Source organism: Rhyacophila brunnea, unplaced genomic scaffold (assembly GCF_057557595.1).
Source record: "Rhyacophila brunnea isolate RB1 unplaced genomic scaffold, BYU_Rbru_1.0 scaffold_6, whole genome shotgun sequence".
Classification (NCBI taxonomy): domain Eukaryota; kingdom Metazoa; phylum Arthropoda; class Insecta; order Trichoptera; family Rhyacophilidae; genus Rhyacophila; species Rhyacophila brunnea.
This window is the reverse complement of record NW_028233276.1, coordinates 15,719,824-15,742,575: the sequence shown is the minus strand read 5'-3', so window position 1 is coordinate 15,742,575 and position 22,752 is coordinate 15,719,824. Positions and strand designations below refer to the sequence as shown.

At 34.2% G+C, this 22,752-nt stretch overlaps 1 protein-coding gene across 3 annotated transcripts in view; it reads left to right on the top strand.

Moving 5' to 3' along the window:
* LOC147065272 (putative fatty acyl-CoA reductase CG5065) overlaps positions 1–22,752 on the top strand; it is a 179,532-nt gene that overhangs the window by 138,536 nt on the left and 18,244 nt on the right. For 2 of the 3 annotated variants that reach the window (XM_085956404.1, XM_085956402.1), the window contains exons 2-5: positions 13,114–13,483; positions 14,437–14,909; positions 18,611–18,727; positions 21,862–21,984. In XM_085956404.1, coding sequence (XP_085812530.1) covers positions 14,787–14,909; positions 18,611–18,727; positions 21,862–21,984 — 363 coding nt within the window. In that variant the 5' untranslated portion in view covers positions 13,114–13,483; positions 14,437–14,786. Of the gene's footprint in view, positions 1–13,113; positions 13,550–14,436; positions 14,910–18,610; positions 18,728–21,861; positions 21,985–22,752 lie in introns of all 3 variants that reach the window. The other variant, XM_085956403.1, reaches the window with a different exon arrangement.

Sequence of the window (22,752 nt, the reverse complement as noted above, 5' to 3'; positions counted from 1 at the left end):
TGTGTGCTTTCCTCAAAAATGCAGTTTATTTCTCTAAAAACGTTGCTTGCACGAGATACTAAAAGAACTGAAGAGCTTCCCCGTCTTTCACGTTGATTACTTTCAGAACGGAGAAATTCGTCCTCTGATGTTCATAGAATCTTTGGCATGCGCCTCCAACACCACATTCGATTTGAAAGGTGAACTCGGCTAACGTAGGTAGTAAAAGAATGATATTATGATGGTGTGTGCAGTTATTTACATTATGTGCAGTCAATATCCGAGGTGTGGTTTGTAAACAAGCCGACAGGTAAATCGCTACACGTAAGCCTTCTTGCAAGGGTGGTTGCAATAGCTAATAATTGGCGATCGTTCAAATATAACATGACGGAGGTGCAGGAATTATTTTTTTTACCGTTGGAAAAGGATGACTGAAAGGTGTCTGTAATTCCATTTAGTACAACTAGGTGGCGGCGGTAATGCGAAAGAGGCACTCGGACACGGCTCGCTAACTCGATTACTCGCGGATTATTATGTCGCACTAACCTACCTCCACATACAATCCAATGCGAAATAATCCCAAACGTAAATATTACAAATTCATTGACATCAATCGTTCATTAATAAATCGTAATTCGATTTTTGTAACTTGTGTTGTCAGAGCCTGGCCCGTCCGAATGACGTATTCATCCGACCCGCGTGTGAAATCTCAAAAAGTAGCTCCCCTAATCATTTAAAAATATATTTTTTTGTATTTATGCCTACCCTAGGAGGAATGCGCAATGATCATAGATAGATAGGCGGTTCTCGTGGTGCAGTGAGTAAGGCACTGGCCTTTCATCTTGGAGCTCCGGGTTCGATCCGGTGAGGACACAAAATATGTTATTTTATTAAAGCCTGGGTGTTAATATTAACAATAAAGAATTGGTCATAGATATTGGGGAAAACCTTCTTTTATAGAGATGGAGCACGTATGAAACTGCAAACCTGCATCCACACCTGCGAACATTTCCATACGAATTAAATAGACTTTGGGCAATTACATAAGAGCACGTGTCGCTACTTCCGATTAAATTGTAAAAAAAATCTTCCCAAATATCCCCAAACTAACTGCTTGACACGTTTTCCACACGCAGCGGAATACGAAAAAATAATGGTTAACCATTTAAAAACTATAAGTACCTACACACATTTGTAAACAGGTTTTATACAACTTTTGAACAGTTATTATTCAAAGTTCATTTGATTATGTACATTAATTATATCTTGGTCTAGACCAGCGATTTCCAAACTGCAAGACGCGCCTCCCTGGGGAGGCATGGAATGTTGCAAAGGGGGGCGCGAAAAGTTTAACACAATAATTAATGTGGCCACAGGTTTGCAGTTTGCAAATGCATATTTTATAAAACGGCCGCAAGTTATAAACTACATAAAAAAGTCATATAAAAGGTTGTTTGCAAACCTAACCTAAATATGGAGACTAATTTTGTAATAACTCACTTCTATACTATTGTGAAGCGCGCTGGCTATCTCGTGAAAAAATGAAATAAAAGGGTCAAATCATAATATTGAAATTTGAGGCAAATTTGTTTAGGAACGATAATTTTGTTGTTAAACTTGTCTATTTGGTTGAAATTAATAAAAAAATGAGTGAATAAATCGACGCAAGGACGACTAATGCACTCACCGATTTAAAAAGACAAAGTGAATGCATTCATAAAAAAATGGAGCTTTAGAAATCAAAATTACAAAAAAAAATAGGTTCGCCATGTCTCCACTTTTAAATGATTTCTGCGGCAGATATATTGAAGCCAACAAAAATCTGTTTACTGAGTTCTTGGTTAGTTTGCTAATGCCCTTTTTACATTATTCTATTAAAAGTAAAAAAAAGTCGCTGGTTTCAGGGCTATTTTTTTTAAAAATATGTGGTTGTGCGTTGCAATTTGATGCGATACCTAAATGATTATTGATATACTTAAATGATATCTCCCGTGTATAATTTAGGAAACCCTACATTAGAGCACCACACTGTCCTCAGCGATAGGTAGGTGGGCCCGCTTCAGGATGTGCGGCCCATGATCTATCTGATCGATCATGAATCCATTTGTCAATGAACGATGATGCATTTATACTATTAAAATTGATTACTGAGTATTGAAATTGATTTTGCTAATAAACAACCACATTCATCGCATGAAAAACAAATTAATTTAAAAATAAATATAATATAAGTAGTAAAACCTTGTTTATTTAATGAAATAAAGGGGGGGAGGCGCCAAGATTGGATTTTTTTTAAAGGGAGGCCTGGTAACATACAGTTTGGAAACTACTGGTCTAGACTCTGGACTAGACATACGGGTGTTTCAAACGTCTGGAGTGTTATTCTGATACAATCCTTCTGACACTACGTGCATGTCAATGTTAATACCAGTGGGTCTATTCTATACTTATCGAACACTAAATTGATAAATAGTATCAAACTTAGAGTAGGTTTGTATCAAAATATTAGCACTTATTGTAACAATTACACGAAGCCGGTTTTTATTGTTGCAATAAGTGCGATATTTTAACAGCAGCAAGATAGGTGCTGTTAAAATATAGCACTTATTGCAACAATAAAAACAAACTTCGTGTAATTGTTACAATAAGTGCTAATATTTTGATACAAACCTACCCTAAGTTTGATAATATTTTTCACTTTATCACTTTAGCGGTCGATAAGCATAGAATAGACCCACAGGGATCACAAAAATAATGGGAAATGCGTTACCTACCGAGAATGGTAGTAAGAAGGTACAGTCCAACAACCTTATCTAAAGAACGGTCAAAAATGGAACTACGAACTACTATATGGACGCCATATTGGAAACGTCATTCGAATGTCAAATTCTGTCCAGTTGCGAGTCTTGATTTGGGTAGTTTTCGACTGTTCTTTAGATAAGTTTGTACATATCTTGAGCGTGAATAAATATGGGATAAACTTACTTAATTACTTCACCATATTCGATCCTGAGAGGATCATAATATGGGCCTCCACAGAGTGGAGGTTGTGTTAACAGTTTTTTTTTTTTTACGAGAAATGGATGTTGGCCACTTGCTCAATCTATTAGGTCCGTACTCTGACTCCAAACACAAATTGAAAAACAATATATTGTGTATTTGTCAGACCCAGGATTCGAACCTGAGACCCGCGACATTAAAAAGCCGACGCTTGAGCCGCTCAACTATCGTGAGCGTGGGAATAAACTTAAGATAGTGTTAAGTTAAAGAATATTATGTTTTTTTTCAATAGTAACATCTGTGGGTCTATTCTATACTTATCGAACACTAAATTGATAAATAGTATCAAACTTAGGGTAGGTTTGTATCAAAATATTAGCACTTATTGTAACAATTACACGAAGCCGGTTTTTATTGTTGCAATAAGTGCGATATTTTAACAGCAGCAAGATAGGTGCTGTTAAAATATAGCACTTATTGCAACAATAAAAACCGGCTTCGTGTAATTGTTACAATAAGTGCTAATATTTTGATACAAACCTACCCTAAGTTTGATAATATTTTTCACTTTATCACTTTAGCGGTCGATAAGCATAGAATAGACCCACTGTATCTATGCGTTAAAAACTTTGTTACGTGGACGAAACGTGCATTCAATATTATTTGTAATATTTAAGGGCATTGCGGTGGATTTGTAATTTTTGTGATTTACGGTTTTGCTCAAAATCTTGATCTTTGGCGACTGACTTCACATTTTTATCTTATCTATTCTGTGACGTGAAATACAGTCGTTACTGTCGAAAGTGTTGAATCTGTCACGTTAACAAGTATGTTTGAATGTCTGTAGCTGATATGAATGGACCTTAATGCGTGTCTGAACGAACATTGTAATATAAGTATAACAACCACACAAAATGCTAGATTAATAAATGCGATCTGGCCGTCTATTTATACTCGGTAGGTAACCAATATATTTCCAGTAGGACCTATTATCAAATGAAGGGATATGTTTGCGACATATTATACGGCTGATAAATGATCGTTCTGGGGAGTCGGTATTGCTTCACTGGGTATTAACATGACAAATAACTCGTGGAATTGGCTATCGTGTGACCATTGTATTGATTTACACATTTGCGATCTTATAAGTATAACATAACATTAGGTTGCTACAAACACAAAAATCTTAGAAAAAACTAGTTTTGTAACGATAAATAATATATAATATATGGTTTCTATTTTTCTGTAAAGCAATCAATGGTTAGTTTCATATTATGAGGCTTTTGTGCACGTGCAGACTGTTGAGTATTTTCTGAACGCTGTGTAGACACAAATCTGGTCCTCTTGATTTCACGTGGTATTCATTCAATTAAGGATATTTGTCATACATACGACGTGTCAACTTTGCCCTTTTCTTAGTGACAATAGAGATGTCCTATATACATTATGGAAACGGTTCGAATAACCTTTACTAGATAATAATTAAATAAAAGTGTCTGTTTGTGAAATAGTCACATTTTTATCTTTCTTTGACGATTTCCGTGAGCACATTTTTGTAGGTATTTTTATGTCTGTCCGCTTGTTTCATTTTTAATTTTATTTTTAAACAATGTACATGTGTTTTCTCTAGTATGTGTAATTTAATGTGTTATAAGTGGTGACCAGGGCTCGAAATGTTTGGAGCGTCGTTCCGGTTCATGAAATCCCCATAATTATCGCTCCGTCTCATGGAAAAATTAATTCGATCAACTGAGCTAAATATGTCATAGGTATAACAAAAAATCCAACACACTTATTGTAAATAACTATGTATGTTAATATTTTCGGAAAAATATTTTGCGCTCCGGTTCGTAAAATTTTACATTTCGAGCGCTGGTGGTAACACGTTTTTCTTGCATAAGAACAAACAACGCATTTAAGCGATGTTTTTAATTATTTTTTTACTGTAAATAGCGGGGCGCCGATTAAATTATGTGTGCTTTAAATTTGGGAAACTCTTACAATGCATTTTATACAAAATAAAAAAAGTGGTTTGGAAGTGAATGTTTCCTGAAACTGAAAAATATTAATTCATTGCCTTCCCAGCATAGAAATTATAGAAACAAATCGTCATATCTCAATTGTAAACACGGAGCCTTCTTAAATCAAAGCTGTTTCAAGTTCGCTGTGTTCCTACATAACAAAATGGAGTTGAAACATCGTACAAATCGACTACGTGTTGATATACCTACTTACGGCCCATACGACTATTAATATAGGTACCATGTATAAATATAATAATTCTATCTATTAACTGAATCATCTCCCCACTTATTTATTGCTCAGTTTTGGAGCTGTGGCTTACGCGCATCAGGGCTTCAAATGGCCAATCAGACTCAAGCGTCATTTCGTTTCAATTCTCCGACTGAAACTATTAATACATAGATAGATTAATAATTAATGGCATATCTGTGAGGGTGCTATGCTCATATGCTGAAGGATTTGCTGGTATATCGTGGTGATTATCAGAACTACTTTATGCGGTTGTATCTGCCCCCATGAAATGAATAGAGTTAGTAGTTGTTGTCAAAATTGCGTTGTTTGTTTTCAATCGGTTGATCAAAAATATTAATATTTTGCACGTATTTTTTAAAATTAACTGTTGGCTAGGTGCATTTTTATCGGACGACACCTGAACATTATTGAACTATATTAATTAACTATTTACCTATGTATTATGTGCATGGCCCCCACATCCTGCAACGTGCCCCCTGGTCAGGATGTTTGGCGCCCCCCCCCCTACCTATCGCAAAGGTTGAGGGTAGTGTGTTGTTCTACAGCAGTGTTTCCCAAATGACATTCTGCGGAATCCCCGGTTTCCGCGAGGTAAAATTAAGGGTATTCGACGTATTTTTTAAATGAATCCACATTATCCATTATCCAAATTATTAATTTGTCGGCACGATGTATCTATAGTCTAATATTGGCACCGCTTGTCATATTCTGAAGTACTGATAGCGACCCTGTTTTGTGATAGCCAAGTAACATGCGACCCTTTGCCAAATTGGATAAATAGCCATTTTTTAGGAAACACACTAAAAATAATTATAAAATAAAATTCTACACGTGAGTTATCAAATTATACCAATCATCATATTATCACAACAAATTGCATCGCATAGCCAAATATTTTAAAATGTTAATGTAGCAATTTGTTATGTATGTTTATCGTATTTTATTGCTCGACCCGACACGCCGGGCCTGCCTAAGCATGGCCCCCCAGGCTAGAACCCTGTTAATCCACTCCTTGTGGGAACCATGATTAGGTGTACAAATTATTGTGTTTTATTCTAATTAATAGAAATATTTAAAAAAAATAATCAATTTATCGATGTATTTGCGATAATAAAATGCGTATTTTATTCCAAAAACTATATTACTAAAAACTATTTATCTTGTAACTAATATGGATAGTATTATTAAGTATTTTGAATTTAACAGTTTACAATATTTTTTAGTTACGTATGTCTTTAATAAGTCATGGAAAAATTGCTTAAAGTTTATCGTGAAAATTTCCGCGCTGAAACTATGTAGGTAGTTAATATTTTATGAATAACAAATAACTCAATATGATATATTGATAAAGTGGTTAGAAATGATATATTGCAATCTCAATATAATATGTATATTTTATTGTAGTGTCAGCGATCATGCGATAATCCAACGGCAACAATTTATTATGTATGTAACTACCGATGTCAAATAATCTTCAGTATAATTTATATGAAACGAATTGAGCAATTGGAAAAATAGTTTTCCCGGTAAGAATAATGAAAATTACGAAATACACACCATCGGAGGTCAAACTGTCGAAAATATATTAAATAAATGCGTATTTTTTTAAAATTTATAACATTTTGCATACGGTGTCACTTTCTCTTATATTATGGCGTATTTAAAAAAAAACAAGGATTTGTAACCTATACAGTTTGGACGTATTTTGGACGTATTAAAGAGGTTTTTTTGAGGTACCGTCTAGATGTCTTACAATCCGTGAAATGGAAATAATATTTGAGAAATGAAAATAGTCCAACAGCGTGATGTAGGTATGTGGAATTGAATAATTTGGAAACAAGAAAAATATATTTTACCACGTTTTCTTGTTTGTCCGGTGGTTGTTTATCCAGTATAAATCTTTCAGTCGATTTTTAACTAACTTCCTGACTAGCTAGAGATTTGAAACTTTTAGAATAGATCAGAACACGATGCCAATGCATTCTTTTAGCCATCTTTAAGTAGAATTGAATTCATTTTCACTTAATTCTGTTTTGTATGAAAAGTTATTTCGGAAGAAATCCGTAATCCAATCCACTATTATTGGTTGCTAAGTGGGTGGTCCTAGCAACTAAATTATTAATATATACGTGCGTTACTATGGAAATCAAAATGACATTTCAGTATTCTATATTTGTTTGTTTGTTGCAAAATAACAAAAAAATGATTTGTTGACAATTGCCTTATTTTTCCTAAATTATTAATACATAGAATTGTCAAGTTTATATGATTCAAAAGAAAATATAAATAATTACAAGATAAAAAGTTCCTTTTATCTTGTAATTATTTTAATCATTGGATACTTATTCAAGTGAGTTTCCGTGTAGTAAGTAGGTACTTGTAAGCTTCCTTGTCTACTGCTGAGGTTAATCTTTTAAATAATGTAGGTAACTCAATTTTTACGTAATTTTTTGTTGTATTTCTGCAATTTTAACTAACTGTCTTTGTTGCCATTTCTTTATATAATGCCATTGTTAAAAAATGTAAGTGGAAAGGGTAGGTTAATAAAAATAAAATAAAACTAATATTGTGTTGTTATTTATTTAACGTGATCATGAAAAGAACTTTTCAACTTTCTTCGACTAGTAATTATTTACCTGCCGCATCTGTAACACTAGTGCAGCTGTTCAATTATATCTCACATCACAAAAGTGCCTATTTATAGAGGAGTGTTTGAATACCAAGACTGAAAAGAAAACGCTTTATTTGTAATCCGTACTGGCAGACGTCAAAATAAACAGGGGCTATTTTCCTAATGACATGAGAAACACCGCGAAGTAGCGTCTAGTCTAGATATTCATAATTATTCAAATTTTAGACTCTCTGTCTGGCCTGCTAAAATAATAATATGATAAAATTGCGTAACTGTGTCCATACACAAATAAACCAATGGCAGATAACCCTCATATTGGCAGCGGTGTTTATTTTATCGAGGGAACTTATTGATTGTAGATTTTGTCATACGATTTTGGCTGCGCGCTATCGATTTTCAGCCAGGAAAATGGCGCCGCGTATAATTTTCTTTAAATACTTTCTACACGTCATTTTAATTGTTATTGCGTCATACCTTTGTTTTCCTACAGCTGTCAAAAAATTATACAATGAGAATCATCGACTTACGTAGTAAATAGAAAGCAGGAAGTCGTTAGGTTTAGTCATAATGCGCGGTAAGACAGAGCAGAGCAGTAACCTACTCGTACATAGGAACCCACTTGCATATTTTGTAGGACACATTAAGAAAGAAAAATATAAGTTACTGAACATATAAATGCAAGGTTGAGTAATAACATTACTACATACATTTATTGTAGATAACTTCTGTATTTGAATGTCGTATCATCCATAAAAAATGCTTGAGGTGAGCATGTCCGTGTGAAATACGAATAGAAAATTAGACGATAGAATATACACTTTGAAGCTTAGATACTATTATTAATTGTTAGATTTATAAAGTGCACTTTTCAATTCGCACCTCATTTCATATTGTTGCAAGTCCGTTAGTTTCTTTTGACATATTATTGTCAATCAAGATGAAAATCTACTACGTTAGTACGTACCAATGACATTAATATGGACGAAGCATCTGGAAAAAAAATGACACTCACTTTTTCGTCGGGTCTGCCGAATGGCATAATCTGTTCTAACGCCATTACAATAAAGACGATATTGCTATAAATTCCCGATGCTCTTTGTCGGGTCTGCCGAATGGTTCGGTTCGAACGGGTTCGCTCAAATGAACATTGACACTAGAAACACTGTTCTAATTCCATTACAATAAGGGTCATATTGCTAAAAATTCCCGATGCGTGATATCGCATAATGGAAATTGCGTGACGTCTACCTATACATGTGCGGATGTCGCTATGCGCGAATTAACTTGCTAGCTACTGTATTGAGTGCGTTGTCCATTAATAATGTCATTGGTACGTACCAACAATTTTGTCTATAAGCCGAGCATGTTTCGTTAATATTGGTTCAGTTATTTTTGGGTTATAACCGAACAAGCAGAGAGACGGACACTCCAATTTTATTATTTCAATCAGCTCAACAATCCGATGCGGTTACCTCACGAAGAGGCTTCTTAATATTTTTTTGTTTTCACAACTGGATGTTAGCCGCTCGTTAAACCTATTAGGTGTGAGATTTCCATAGCCGGGATTCCAACTTGAGAACCCACGACTTTGTACGCCGACATGTTTCCGCTCAGCCATTATTATCATCAATATGTGGCGATTAGTACCTACCTCCCATTACCCCGCCACATCTTCTCGCGTATTTCAAGTATTATTTTTATTAATACTTCAATATTAAATGGTTGATAGAAATTGCTTACAATGCCATGTGACCAGGGGCGATTTTCTATGACGCAGACGACGCAAGCGATTCGTTCGTTAAACTGTCGAAAAATAGTAAATTGTACCAAAATATGCAAATTTTTCACAAATTGAGTTCTTCTTCCCCGGCGCTACATTCCGTGGTGGGATTTGGCCTCCTCCACAACCGCTCTCCACTCACTCCGGTCTCTCGCCACACTTCTCCAGTTACCGGGTCTTCCTATATGAAGCCAGTCCACTTCTCCGGCGTCAGCCCATCTCATTCTTGGTCGGCCTCTGGGTCTCTTCCGTTGGGGTAGCCACTTCGTCATGGCTCTTGGCGCTCTAACTTCAGGCATTCTCTCCACATGTCCCGCCCATCGTAGTCTTTGGGACTTACAGTATCTACCTTATCTAGTTACAAATTGAGTAGGTATACAATATTACCCAAAATATAACAAAATCCCTGCAACAAAAATATCAAAGAACTATAACATTATCAGTCAAACATTACATACATACAAAAATAAACCACTAATAATATTATTATGTGTTATCACTCATCACTGTCAACTGGGAAAAGATAAGTACCTAGGTACATTGTTTTTGACTAGGTACATTTATTTTGTAGTTGGAATTTATGATTTTTATTTTATGGTTTATTAAAAAAAAACAATCAGTGCCTCGGGCCTCCAAGTATCTAAACCCGCCTCTCACCGCTGAATGTGACTTCATAAAAAGTAGAATTCTGATTTGACCACAAATTTCCCGGGTCAATGGCCTACGCTGTCTCGTAATAATTACGCAGGAAAAATATCGGCGTGTGCTTAGCGGGTGTCGATGGCAATTAATCCTCTGTTTCGCCGTCATCTGGAGGGTACCATCTTATAAGCGTATTTAGTATTCTGACTCCATTTCCACCTCGCCCACCGTGCGTAGAACTCACGATCACAGATACACAAACCTTTGTATTGACAACAGTGCCGTCCGTCAATTCCTCACTCGCAATATTGTACCTACTTCAATAGTGCCCTTGTTCAAAACATCCGTGTATTTTTCCTAGATATCATTTCGAAAGCTGGCGGACGTGACGCGAAAGTGACGTGTGCGAACTTTTCCGGGAAACCCCGGATATACGAGGCCTAGTCGGAGTAATCCCTTGTACAGAATCCGGTTTAATTAAACGTATGATTAGCTCTTCCACTCACTCGCGTGTCTACTATTATAGAAGTAGGCAAACTTTCTTTTCAAATGTAGAAAATTGGTCATCTCGGTTTTAATGATATTCATATTTTAAAATACTCTTAGTTAGTATTTTAAAATTGTATTGCACGATCAGTATGTTATGTCCGATTGTCTGTATTTACGTCATGGCCCCCACATCCTGAACCGGGCCCCATGCTAGGATCTTTGGTGGGCCCCCTACCTATCGCTAGGTTTAAAGGAAGCATGATGCTCAACAGTATTGTTTTCCAAATGGTGCTCGAGAAAAAAATAGGGAGTGTATTTTTGGCGTTTTTTTGTATTTCTTAATACAGCCACTTGAAGTATGGAATTGTCAATTGGATCATACAAGCACATTTTAAAGTGTTAGTGTTAGTAGTACACTATTGAAGTATGGAGTTGTCAATTGGATCATACAAGCACATTTTAAAGTGTTAGTATTTACGAAGTATAATAGCGCCGTAAGCGACTTTTTTACTATTATAGCAAATTTGTTATGTGTATTTATCTCACTTATCTGATCGACCTGTCACGCCGGGCCACCCTGAGCCCAGGCCCCCAGGGTGTCAACCCCCCCCCCCCTGTTGGTGTCCATGATTTACGTGGATTAATTAATTAATACTTGCGCAATGTAAAGACATTAGGTACCTATATTAATTAAAGTATACCTCAATAGTACATAAATACTGATTTCAGTGCTCGAAATGAACCGGAACGCACCAGAGCGCGTCTGCGATTTCTCAAAGCCTCGATATTATCGCTTCGTCGTGTGGAAAAAATAATTTGACCGTCTGAGTTAACACATAACTTTTTAAAATATACATAAAATTAGATAAATATGTTGATACTTTCGGAAAATTTCCATTTCGAGCGCTGTCATTCCATATTATAATTAAGTAATGACGATCGGATTCGGTTTCAGTTTTCTTAAAAAGACATTGACAACTGATGATCAATTATTAAGTTATGTGGATTGCGTCGGTATGTTGGTACCCATGCTATTTTACAACTTGTGTTATATTTTAATTAATAATTATTGGCGGCGATTTTTGCGTCCATTGATTTAAATTCATCTGTCCGCAGAAGTGAAAAAAAAATCCAGGTCGTACTACACCACTGACTATAAATAATAACTGAAACTTACTGCACTACTAATGTAAAGTAAATGAACTCTCAATACGTTATTTTCTACGATGAATTTTTAGATGACCATTAGGAGATCCTCGTTATTTCACATTTTAACTAAAACTGAGGTCGAAGACTGCCTAAAATGTCCTAAAATATCGAGAGTATCAATAATTATTGATTGTGCTCCCAATGTACAGACTAACCAGCAATAAACTGTTGATGACAATCGGGAAACCAAATCGTTTTGAATATCGATATATTCCACTTGAGTGAGTGAGTTCATACGGATGTTGTTTTATGAATTTTTAAGATTGCATTACATTCCCCTTATATACCTCTACTTATTACTTAATTTAGTATATTTTGTCGCACTGTGTTTTTTAACTTTAATTTAACAGTACCTATTTCACTGTTTTATTGTGTCATATAATTTTCTTAATATCTTTCATGGCGAACGCCTTGAACTTTTAATAATGTCCGCTCATGTACAAAAAACAATCAATTTGAGTCATGTCTTCTATCAATAATAATTTAAAAGTGAAAAACTGATATTTTTCTCAATACAATCGTTAGTTTCTACAATATGTAACCCAAAAAATTAAATTGCAATGCCAAATTTTATAAAACTGATCAAGGCCGTAGCTAAGGGTGATGGCATTGTGGGGCAATGCTTTGCCTTAAAATACGAATGCCCTACCTAAAAAATAGCCAATTCCACGTTTTTTATTGGACCATTAATAATTTGTGTATTCCTATTTGACGTGCCTCTTTATATGTATCAGTCTGATAAAAATGTGATAAAATGAGGGTTCTTACAATATTTTCTTCTACACTGATCCTGGTACTCAATACATGACCAAAATTGGCGCGCCACTACAAATTTCTGATGCTCTACCTAAAACTTGTATCTAGCTACGGTCATGCATCAAATACTATCTATTATCATTTAAAATAGAAAATAACTGTATTTAAATTCACCTATAATGATATAAATGTACCTAATTTGTCGATTATTTCACTATATTAGTAATATTGAAATATTTAGCGACACCACTGTCGTTTAATATGGGACAAATCTCCATAGCACGTAGTTACTTACTACGTATGCCGGCCACTGTATCTAAATTAACCCAAATTTCGTTTCCTGTCGTTTCAGATCTCCTCCTGTGGGCGGTCGTCGTCCTCCGCTGCTGCGAAGCTATCCTCATCATCGTCGCCGTCACGGGGCCAGACCTCGGCGGGCGCAGCGAGCCGCGGCCGATCCGACACGAGCACCACGGAATCCTCGCACCCCACAAGAAAACCCGGCCTCACGATCTGACGCCGCGGCCGGAAACGAGGGGCGGCCGGAAGACGGGACCGATCGACCGCGCACAACACTAATAATAATTCGTCAGCACAATAATTAAAAAAAGATAAACTAACATCTCTCTGATCTGGCGGGAACCGGGGAAATCAAGAAGATCAATTTAATAACTACATCGTCATCAAGAATCGGGACGTCAATGCGGTGTCATTACTGCTTGGTAACTTTGTGCGACATTAAAATTGTATTATTATTATACGCTGTGGTTAATCTGTGTAATCAGGAAGTTCAATTATTGTAGGGAGTATCTAATAATGTAATGCTGTGGACGTGGCCTAATCGGATTATAAGAAGAAAAAGTTATATAGTTCGAAACGAAGAATATTCGTGAAATTTGTGTGTAAATGGCGGGAATTAATTGATCAATATAGAGGTTTAGTTATTGTGTAGTTGTAACATTTGAATATGGAATAGGTAGCCATAAATGGCTGACGTGAGAATAGAGATGTCTGCCACGATGGCAGATGATTTATAAATACATGCGTGCTATATTGATAACAATATCGTTAAACAATATTAATTTAGTCAGAAATTTTGTACAGTTGAGTGTCTGCGATGTTTTACTTGGGGGAAATTGGGGAAAAGTTGGTAAAATAGTAAACAGTTTTGGTTTATGTACATATTGCATAAAATCATTTACAACGTGCCACTTACATTGAATTGGCATTTCCAATCAAGCAATACCTAATATATTTTTCAAACTATTAACTGGTACCCGGTATTTATGATTTTGGCGGGAAAAAATATTGTGGAGATTTGTATAAATGATTTTACTTCATTCGTGATAGGTAACTAGGAATATATTTAAATTTAATATCAAATTTATTTGCCATAATACATTATAAAATGGATCCCTACTTAGTAATGTTTTTTTACATATAACAAATTTTATGAATTTGCGAATGACTATAAAAATATATTACTTATAGTAAACGCACAAAACATAGCATGGTTATAATATATATAATATTATTAAATACCTACATCGTTCTAGTATAGCAAAGTTATCTTATCCGGCTTTAGTCATCAATGACATATTAAACTAAATATTATATTATAATATATATTTTTCATTTTTTGAGAAATAAATAGCGATGTTTTTTATACCTACAGAAAGATCGGGCCGACCATGAAGAAAAACATAGATTAATTGAGATGGATTATTATTTCAAATTTAGAACTAATAAATTATTGTTTCGGTAAAGAAAGAAACAAACGAATGAATATGCTGATTTGAACTGAAGTTCTTTTTAACAAAAGTGTCTCACCAAAATCAGTGCAGTGTAATTCAATTATTTGAATATAGTAAGCGCGCAGTACGCAAATTATTGTCGTGGCGGATGTTAGAAAAAGTGTTGCAATTGTGCTAAATTATAAATAATAATAAGAAAACGAGACGCTTGCTTGCGGAGTGGCAGTGAAAAGTTTAAAATTATTATCAAAGACGATTGTGCTATTCGAAGATGGCTAGCACGGCGGCCATTCCGCCGCAGGGCTACTACAACAAAACGGATTACCTGCCGGTGGCCGACTTCTACGCCGACAGATCCATTTTCATAACTGGCGGCACTGGATTTATGGGGAAGGTCAGTATTTTTTCAAATTTTACTTTCATATTTTTTATCCATTTATGGCATTGTTCAAGCAAACCCTATAATAATAATAATAATAATAGGCTTACTTGATTGAAATTGGCCATTCAATATGCAAGCAATTAAACAAAATTAGAAACATCAAAATAGTTAATAAGAAAAACATCGTTATTTTTCATAAAATATTAATCAACATACCTACTGATATATTATTGTAAAAAATGACGTCTTATTTATTATAATAAAAAATCTTATTAATTTTTAGGGTTTGGAACATATTTTATAATAAAAAGTTTAAATAAAAAAAGTATATACTGGCAGCACTAATTTAACTGTCAGAAACATAACCTCAACTGCTGTCAAATCGGCAACAACTCGATATATTACATGGTATAATCACCTCAGAGGGCACTGACAATGTATACAGATAATTTTAGAATAGAACATTATCTTCGCCAAAGGAGCATCGGTATTGTGCAGAACCTCTATTCCTTTCCTTTCAACTTGATCTATCATTATTTTCAAAGATGAGCTTTATTTTTGAAATAGGTAGGTACATTACAGTCCACTCATTCAAATACGTTTATAATTTATTTCATTGGGAAATTAGGTGAAGTAGACTAAATAGTGGAAGGTTATCATTATCATCATCAGCTTGTTTTAATTCACTGCTAGATGAATGCCTCCTCTCTCTCCACTCTTATCGGTTCCTCGTTCTTCTGTGGAACCGTAATATTTCTCCATTCCAATGTACCTTAGAGCGGCCTTTCAGTCGTTTTATATCTCTGGTACTACCGTATTATCGCATTTGTCCAGTGACCGTCCTGTCTGTGAGCTGTGACCGGCCCATAATATATAAGGGTTTTGGGTAAAAATATGCCGCAGATGCCCGCATGAGTTTTTATAACTTTCTTTTTAACATGCTAACCAAACCCAACCTAATCTAACCTACCCCAACCTAATATAGGTAATCTTAGTGTGTGATAATGATGCATCATTAACAATTGGATCGAAAAGCATCTGCGCCGAAAGAAAAAGGTATTTGATATAATTGTTTACATGGAATAAACTGTTTTCGTAAAATAAAATTATAAAAGCTCATGCGGGCATCTGCGCCATAATTACCGGGTTTTGGTATACTTAATTACAATATTAATACTATCGACCGAAGGTACTTGAATGGAATGTCTGGCGAACACATATATTGTTTTTCAATTTATGTTTGGAGTCAGAGTTTGGACCTAATAGGTTGAGCAAGTGGCTAACATCCACTTCTCGTAAAAACAAAAATCGGTCAATAAAACCTCCTTTTTGTGACAGCCCATAATATATGAACTTCTTAGGATCAAACATTGTAAAAAATAGATGGATAATGAATTATTACATTCATCATCCAACAGTGATTATCTAAAATTAGGTAGTTTAGTTTGTTATAAATAATTTGCTTACAGTTTCCAATGATCAGTAAATTAAAAATAATGCCAATGATAACATTAGGTCCAAAGATAGCATTTATACGATATTGTAATGCATGGGCATTTGAAAGGAATCTAAATAAGATATCAACACTTTTTGATAATTTGGAATTACGTGTCCTTATACAATATTGAATAATCTAAAATCCTTTGAAAATTACAGTGATGGCGGTGTAATTGGTATATCCCACGGTTGGCAAATATATATATTTTTCTATCTTTATTTGATGCAATGGGTTGGCTAACAACCGCTCCTCATAAAAAGTGATCTGTTAATATTACATCCACTCTATAAACCCCCATATGCTCCGCTCAAGAGCGAAAATAGTATTTAAATTTTGACTCTTGATAAAATTCATAGTTTCCTCTGTATCTGCATAACTCGGCAGCCTCACCTGTTACTTTGATGTTGTGTAGTTTATTACGGCTTTTAAATTTTTTGAAACCGTCCGTGGCTTGCAGTAAATGTATTAGTATCAACACTATCATCATTTTTACACTTTATGTCTTCAAAATGACTCAAGGCTGTATATTGTATAAGTACAAGGCTTATTGGAATTTGTTGTTGCTGCATATCTTCCATCCATATAACCAATATTTCCATTTCTTCTATTAATATTCCTCTTTTTTTGGTAATTATCGTAGATTACATTACTACTAATTTTATTACATGATCCATATATACCTAACATAATATTCTATGTAAACACAAGCACAGAGGAACACACTGCAGCAAAAAAACCTTCTTTTTTTTTTAAATCGCGTAAGTACGAATTCGAGTTGAGAATTAAGTCGAGGACTTACTGTACAATAATAACAGCATTTTGAAAGTGACATTTATGTTATTATAAAATAACTTCTTCCAGAAAGACGGAAAGCAACATTGATACATATTTTTAAATTTCAGTTATGAAGGTTATGATCAATGAATATCAAAAATAATGATTGATCAAGATACATACTGACAATTAGCGATAAAATACATTTAAACAGTAGATTGGATAGTTGCTACCAAATTGGTCATCCAAAGAACTCAAAATAAATGCCGTTAAATAATAGTCCATTAATCTATTTTTGCATGATTTGCTTACAAATACATGGAACTTAATTCCATCAGATTCAAATATGTAACTTGGAGATTGGGGTAGAATTTGACGTTAACAGACCCATGGATCTGGTCAGTGCTTCATTTTACAGAACATTTGCTTGTCCATTCACTCATTACTTTACATGTTGTATTTGCACTATGAGAAAAGAGCCAATGTCATTATTTAGGTTCTATTATAAGATGATAACTGGCTCTCGTGGTGCAGTGGATAAGGCGCTGGCCTTCCACCCGAGAGTTCTGGGTTCGATTCCCGGTCATGACAAAAACATTTATGTGTCTTTCTCAAAGCCTGGGTGTTTGTGATTGTTCAAATTACTAACAAAACCACCTTGTACGAAAAAGCAAGGACATGGTTATTAATAATTCAAAAAAAAAAAAAAAAAAAACTAATATGTACATATATTTATACAGTTTTTTCAAGAATACATCATAATTTTATTTCAGTTGGTACCTATTCATAATATACAAAAATTATTTGATACGACACAAATTTCATTTGCACACTTTTTCAACTAAGTAATATTATTTACCTTTTATAAAAAATATTTATATGTACAAAGTCAATTCATGAAAAATTATAGCTATCCATATAAATCTTCACAATTTATATTTTCTAAGAAAATTTCAAGATTCAAATAGGTAATAAAAAAAGTAGGTTTGCATTCTTGCTCATCCCTCATACTCTCATACCCTCATCGTCATCTTCTGAGTGACTAAGACCATCCAATCCTCACGGTCCTCTACTTGTCTCAGGGAAAAGTGAAGCCTCTCCCCAGTAAGCTCCTTCATTTGGTTGCTCCAGTGCACTGACACTCTTCCTCTGCTTCGCCTTACCTGGAGACTAAAAATGTCCAAAAACTGCAGAATGTGTCATAAATATATTATTGTCGATAGCAGCTCCTTTATCTGGAGTCTCTGGATGATTGACTGGTTTGTCGTGTGCTCTATCTAAAAAATACGAAGCATTCGGTACCAACACCACATTTCAAAGCTATTCATTGCCTTCCACTCAGTTTTCCTCGGGGTCTATAACTCGATATTGTACAAAAATATGGTGAACACTAATGTATAGGTCTTGGTTTGTTTCATTCAAGGGTTTTTTACTATTTCAGGTCCTGGTGGAGAAACTCCTAAGATCATGTCCAAAGATAAAGAACATTTACCTGCTGATGAGACCAAAGAAAGGGCAGGATGTCACCTCTAGACTCAACGAACTTACCAGCTCACCTGTAAGAAGAAGTCTTTTATATACATTTCACACCATTTGATTTATGCTATTGCAGATGTACCAAGATAAATCGTTTGCTGTTTGGGTTTGGAATTAAGCTCATCACGGCATAATAATACCGAATGATAATATGCTAAATGTTTGCATATAGTGTACTCATTTGGCGGATAATTTATACTGGTAAATTTATAATCAAAGGTGTTGAAGAAGACCTTCTCCTATTCATTTCCCTAAAATTTATTCTGAACATATAGCTAAAAAAAAGGGCTGATGATTAAATTATTCAGTCATTTGATATTACCAATATCAAAAGATTAATTATACTAATAATGTAAAAGAAATAAAAAAAACACACCAATTAACTTCTAAGCAAGATTATTTTGAAAACTGTGATTTATTTCAAAACCAATTAACTCAGCTGCAACCATAGACTATAGATACATCTAGACGCCACCCGTTGCATTGCTAAATGAAGCTGCGTGCTGTGCGTTTTGTTTGTGGGCGAGCGAACGCATTCGTATACAATAATGTTCAAGACCATAGACCATTTCGCTAGTGCTCGCCCAAAGTGCTCGCACTAGACGCTCAGTATTAAAATATAATTTTCTATTTTTTTACGTTATATAGTATTTTTAAGCGGTCAAAATGCAACCATTAGGTAAAGATATCCATAATGTAAGATATTTTAAAGAAACACTAGGTCACTGATATTGAAATAAATAATAATATACAAATAAATTGTCACGAATATGTATCAACTTACCTATGAAACGTAATACCATATTCTTGCTTATCAGTACGGCTACCATATTTTAATACAACACGCAGAACCACCTTTCCTACCTGATTAACTAAAAATATATACCACTGACTTTATGTTTAACACAAAAAATAGCAAATTTAGCAACACGAACTCGTAGATTATCGATGCTACGTAAAGCGATTCACCACGATTTGCCAGCGATACTTTTGGAAACTGACTCAAAAATATGTAGACCTTTTATCTTACTCTAGCGCGTGTCGCAGAGATTATAAAGGTGCCGAATACTTTTTCACTCGCACTCATGCATCGTTTTTGTTCAGGCCTTGGCTGCAACTAAATTGACTTTTATCCCAAAACCACAGAATAATTAAACATCAAAACAGGTTGCCATATTGTTATTTTACTAGGAAAAACTTCTGCCAACGTACAGAATATAAATTTTTCTATGATTACCAATACTACCATGATAATATTAAATTTATTAATTGAACTGATGTTTACATAGTAGGACATAAGAGATTTTTGTTAAGAGCATACTTCAGTGAAATGGCAAATAATTTTCAACTATAGGTGCGATGTAATTTTGGACTCTCTGGCAATCGGAGAGCGAAAGTCGATCTGTGAATACGTCAATTTGTTTCGTGATGGCGACGGGGGTATTAATTCTTAAATCGTGTGAAGATGACTAAAAAACGTTACCCATTTACTTGAAAAAGAAAACATGTAAATGAATATATTACTATTGTTACTAATAGAACAATAAACAGAACATTAAATGGACGCATGTTGAATTTTTATGACAAATTATGTTTTGTTCTGCAGGCGTCGTTTGCAAAATCTTCGCGTCGCGTAGTCACTATCATTTTAGACCGTGCCCCAGCAGAAGTATAGCCTTAATAATATCCTAATATTATTTTGGAATCACTACGGAATGTTGCAATATAAAAAGTTTATATTATGTAATTCTGTCTAGATATAGTACAAAACATTTTGTGTAGAACCTTTGTATTTCTAATAATCAGATGGAATTGAATGATGTACCAAAATGATGTAAACTACACAATAATCTTATTAAATCAATGTAATATTATCGTAGCTACACGGTATATTGATGTAATCAATTTATGGTAATTTGCATCCATCATTGGTAGAATAATAGTTCCTATTCTGACAATATCATTTCAGTGGTTATGTAAATTATCATATTATGACCAAATGTGACTCCTCCCTCACTTATTTATACATCATGATGAGACACATCCAATTATCCAATACTGGTTTTTTCCCAATAAATTCATGCTAAAGTTGACTTGAACAACATATATTATATATATATACAAAACGTATTTATAATAAATAGTATAGCATAATATAATTTCATTTATAAAAGTTTAAAATAATATGTAATAATAATGCATATATTCTTAGCCTTAAGGCTCAATGACAGTAGTGTAGTGAAATAGTAATGTCATCAGTAATATAAGTGAAACAATCACAAACAGCCAGGTTTTGAAAAAATTACATAAATATATGGTGACCTCATCGGGTTTGAAACCAGAGCCTCGGATGAAAGGCCAGCGCCTTACGCACTATACTAGCCCATAGCTCAATGTAAATGTAAAATACACAACCAAACTAGTTGTTACTGCAATTATTAAAATACCTTTTGATACATCAATAAAAGCATTCATTTTATTCTTCATTTAACAATATCATTAAGTACAAAGCTGTACATCGCTTTCTATTAATTTTGGGAAAATGACCCTAGGAATGCAGAGTGTTAGAAGTTTCTAGTCGAATGACTGTTTAATCGTCATCATCAGTGTCAAATAAATAATATGTATAATATGGTAGTAGCATTAAAATTGGCACAAATTGTACCAAAAAGGTGCAAAAGGAATAGAGATAAGTCTGTTTTTGCTGCCAAATTAATAATACAGTCTATATGTGTAAAGTAGAAAAGGAACTAGTCAAATCAAAGGCACTGAATTAGTGAATTTCATAACATAAATTCTATCTTATTTTGATTCTTCTGTAAAGTAGTGATTTTAAACTTATTTCCCTTTCTCTTTTGCATACAAAAATATTTATAAATGTCTCAAATTCATAATCAACAACTTTTTGGATATGTACATTGCAAATTGCCTAAAATTATTGTCAGTGTATAGTGTCAAGAGATTCATCACTCTTCACTGTATATAAAAAGGCTTTTGAGAGTCTTTTTAAGTTACTCCATAGCTTCATAGCAATCTAAATATGTACGTACTCACCATGTGTTAAAAGAAAGCATGTCACAGGACAGTGAACAGATGTATTTATAAGTTCTGAGCAGAAAATATCATTGTTTATTTAACATTATGTTCTGTTTCCAGCTCTTTGAAACAATAAGAAAGGAGCGTCCGTCTGAGTTGAATAAGATTGTCCCCATCTCGGGAGATGTGACTGAACCAGAGCTGGGCATCAGCCTATCCGACCAGGCCGTACTTATTCAAAAGGTCAGTGATGTGAATAATCTGAATCTTTCTTATGAATACCTAATAATTTTTCAGTTTACTTAATTTTTATACAAGATTGACTTTATAATTTAGCATTTTTTATTGAGAATACATTACATACAAGGCATAGTCTCAGAGACATACCATAATTATTCGATTTATTTACACAAAATATAGAGGTGTATTCAACAAGTCCCACAATTGATCATAGACAATAATACCTCGGTTGTAGAGTTAGGTAAACCTCTACACCTACTCACAGCGCCAATTGTGACCACACAGAGAAAAATATATGTTACTTAAACAAAACAGTACATTTCTTAAAATATTGTAATAACTAATAACTTAATACTATACATATATTATGTACAGTGTACAATGCATACACAACATAGTATACTCACAAACAACTAAAAAGTTGTATTTTGCTATCTTCATAAAAATAATCTACAGATGTTCCTTCAGTTGGAATTTTAGGAGGTTTGGAATAGATATCGTAGATAAAAAAAATAATTCCATCAATAATAATAGTCCTTTTAGAGATTTTAGGCAGTGGCGTAGTGCCCGTCTCTGAAGCAGTGGTATGTGTGTGAATCCGGTGTCTGGAAAATATCACATACTTACTGTTTTTTCAATGCATTTGATGCAGAGAAAAAACCCAATAAGTTTTGTAAATGGCTAACAAAAAACCTTTGCAAGTAAAAATAGTTTGTTGATATAACTTCCATACTGTGAATGTCAATATGCTCTGCTTAGAAGTGAAATGGC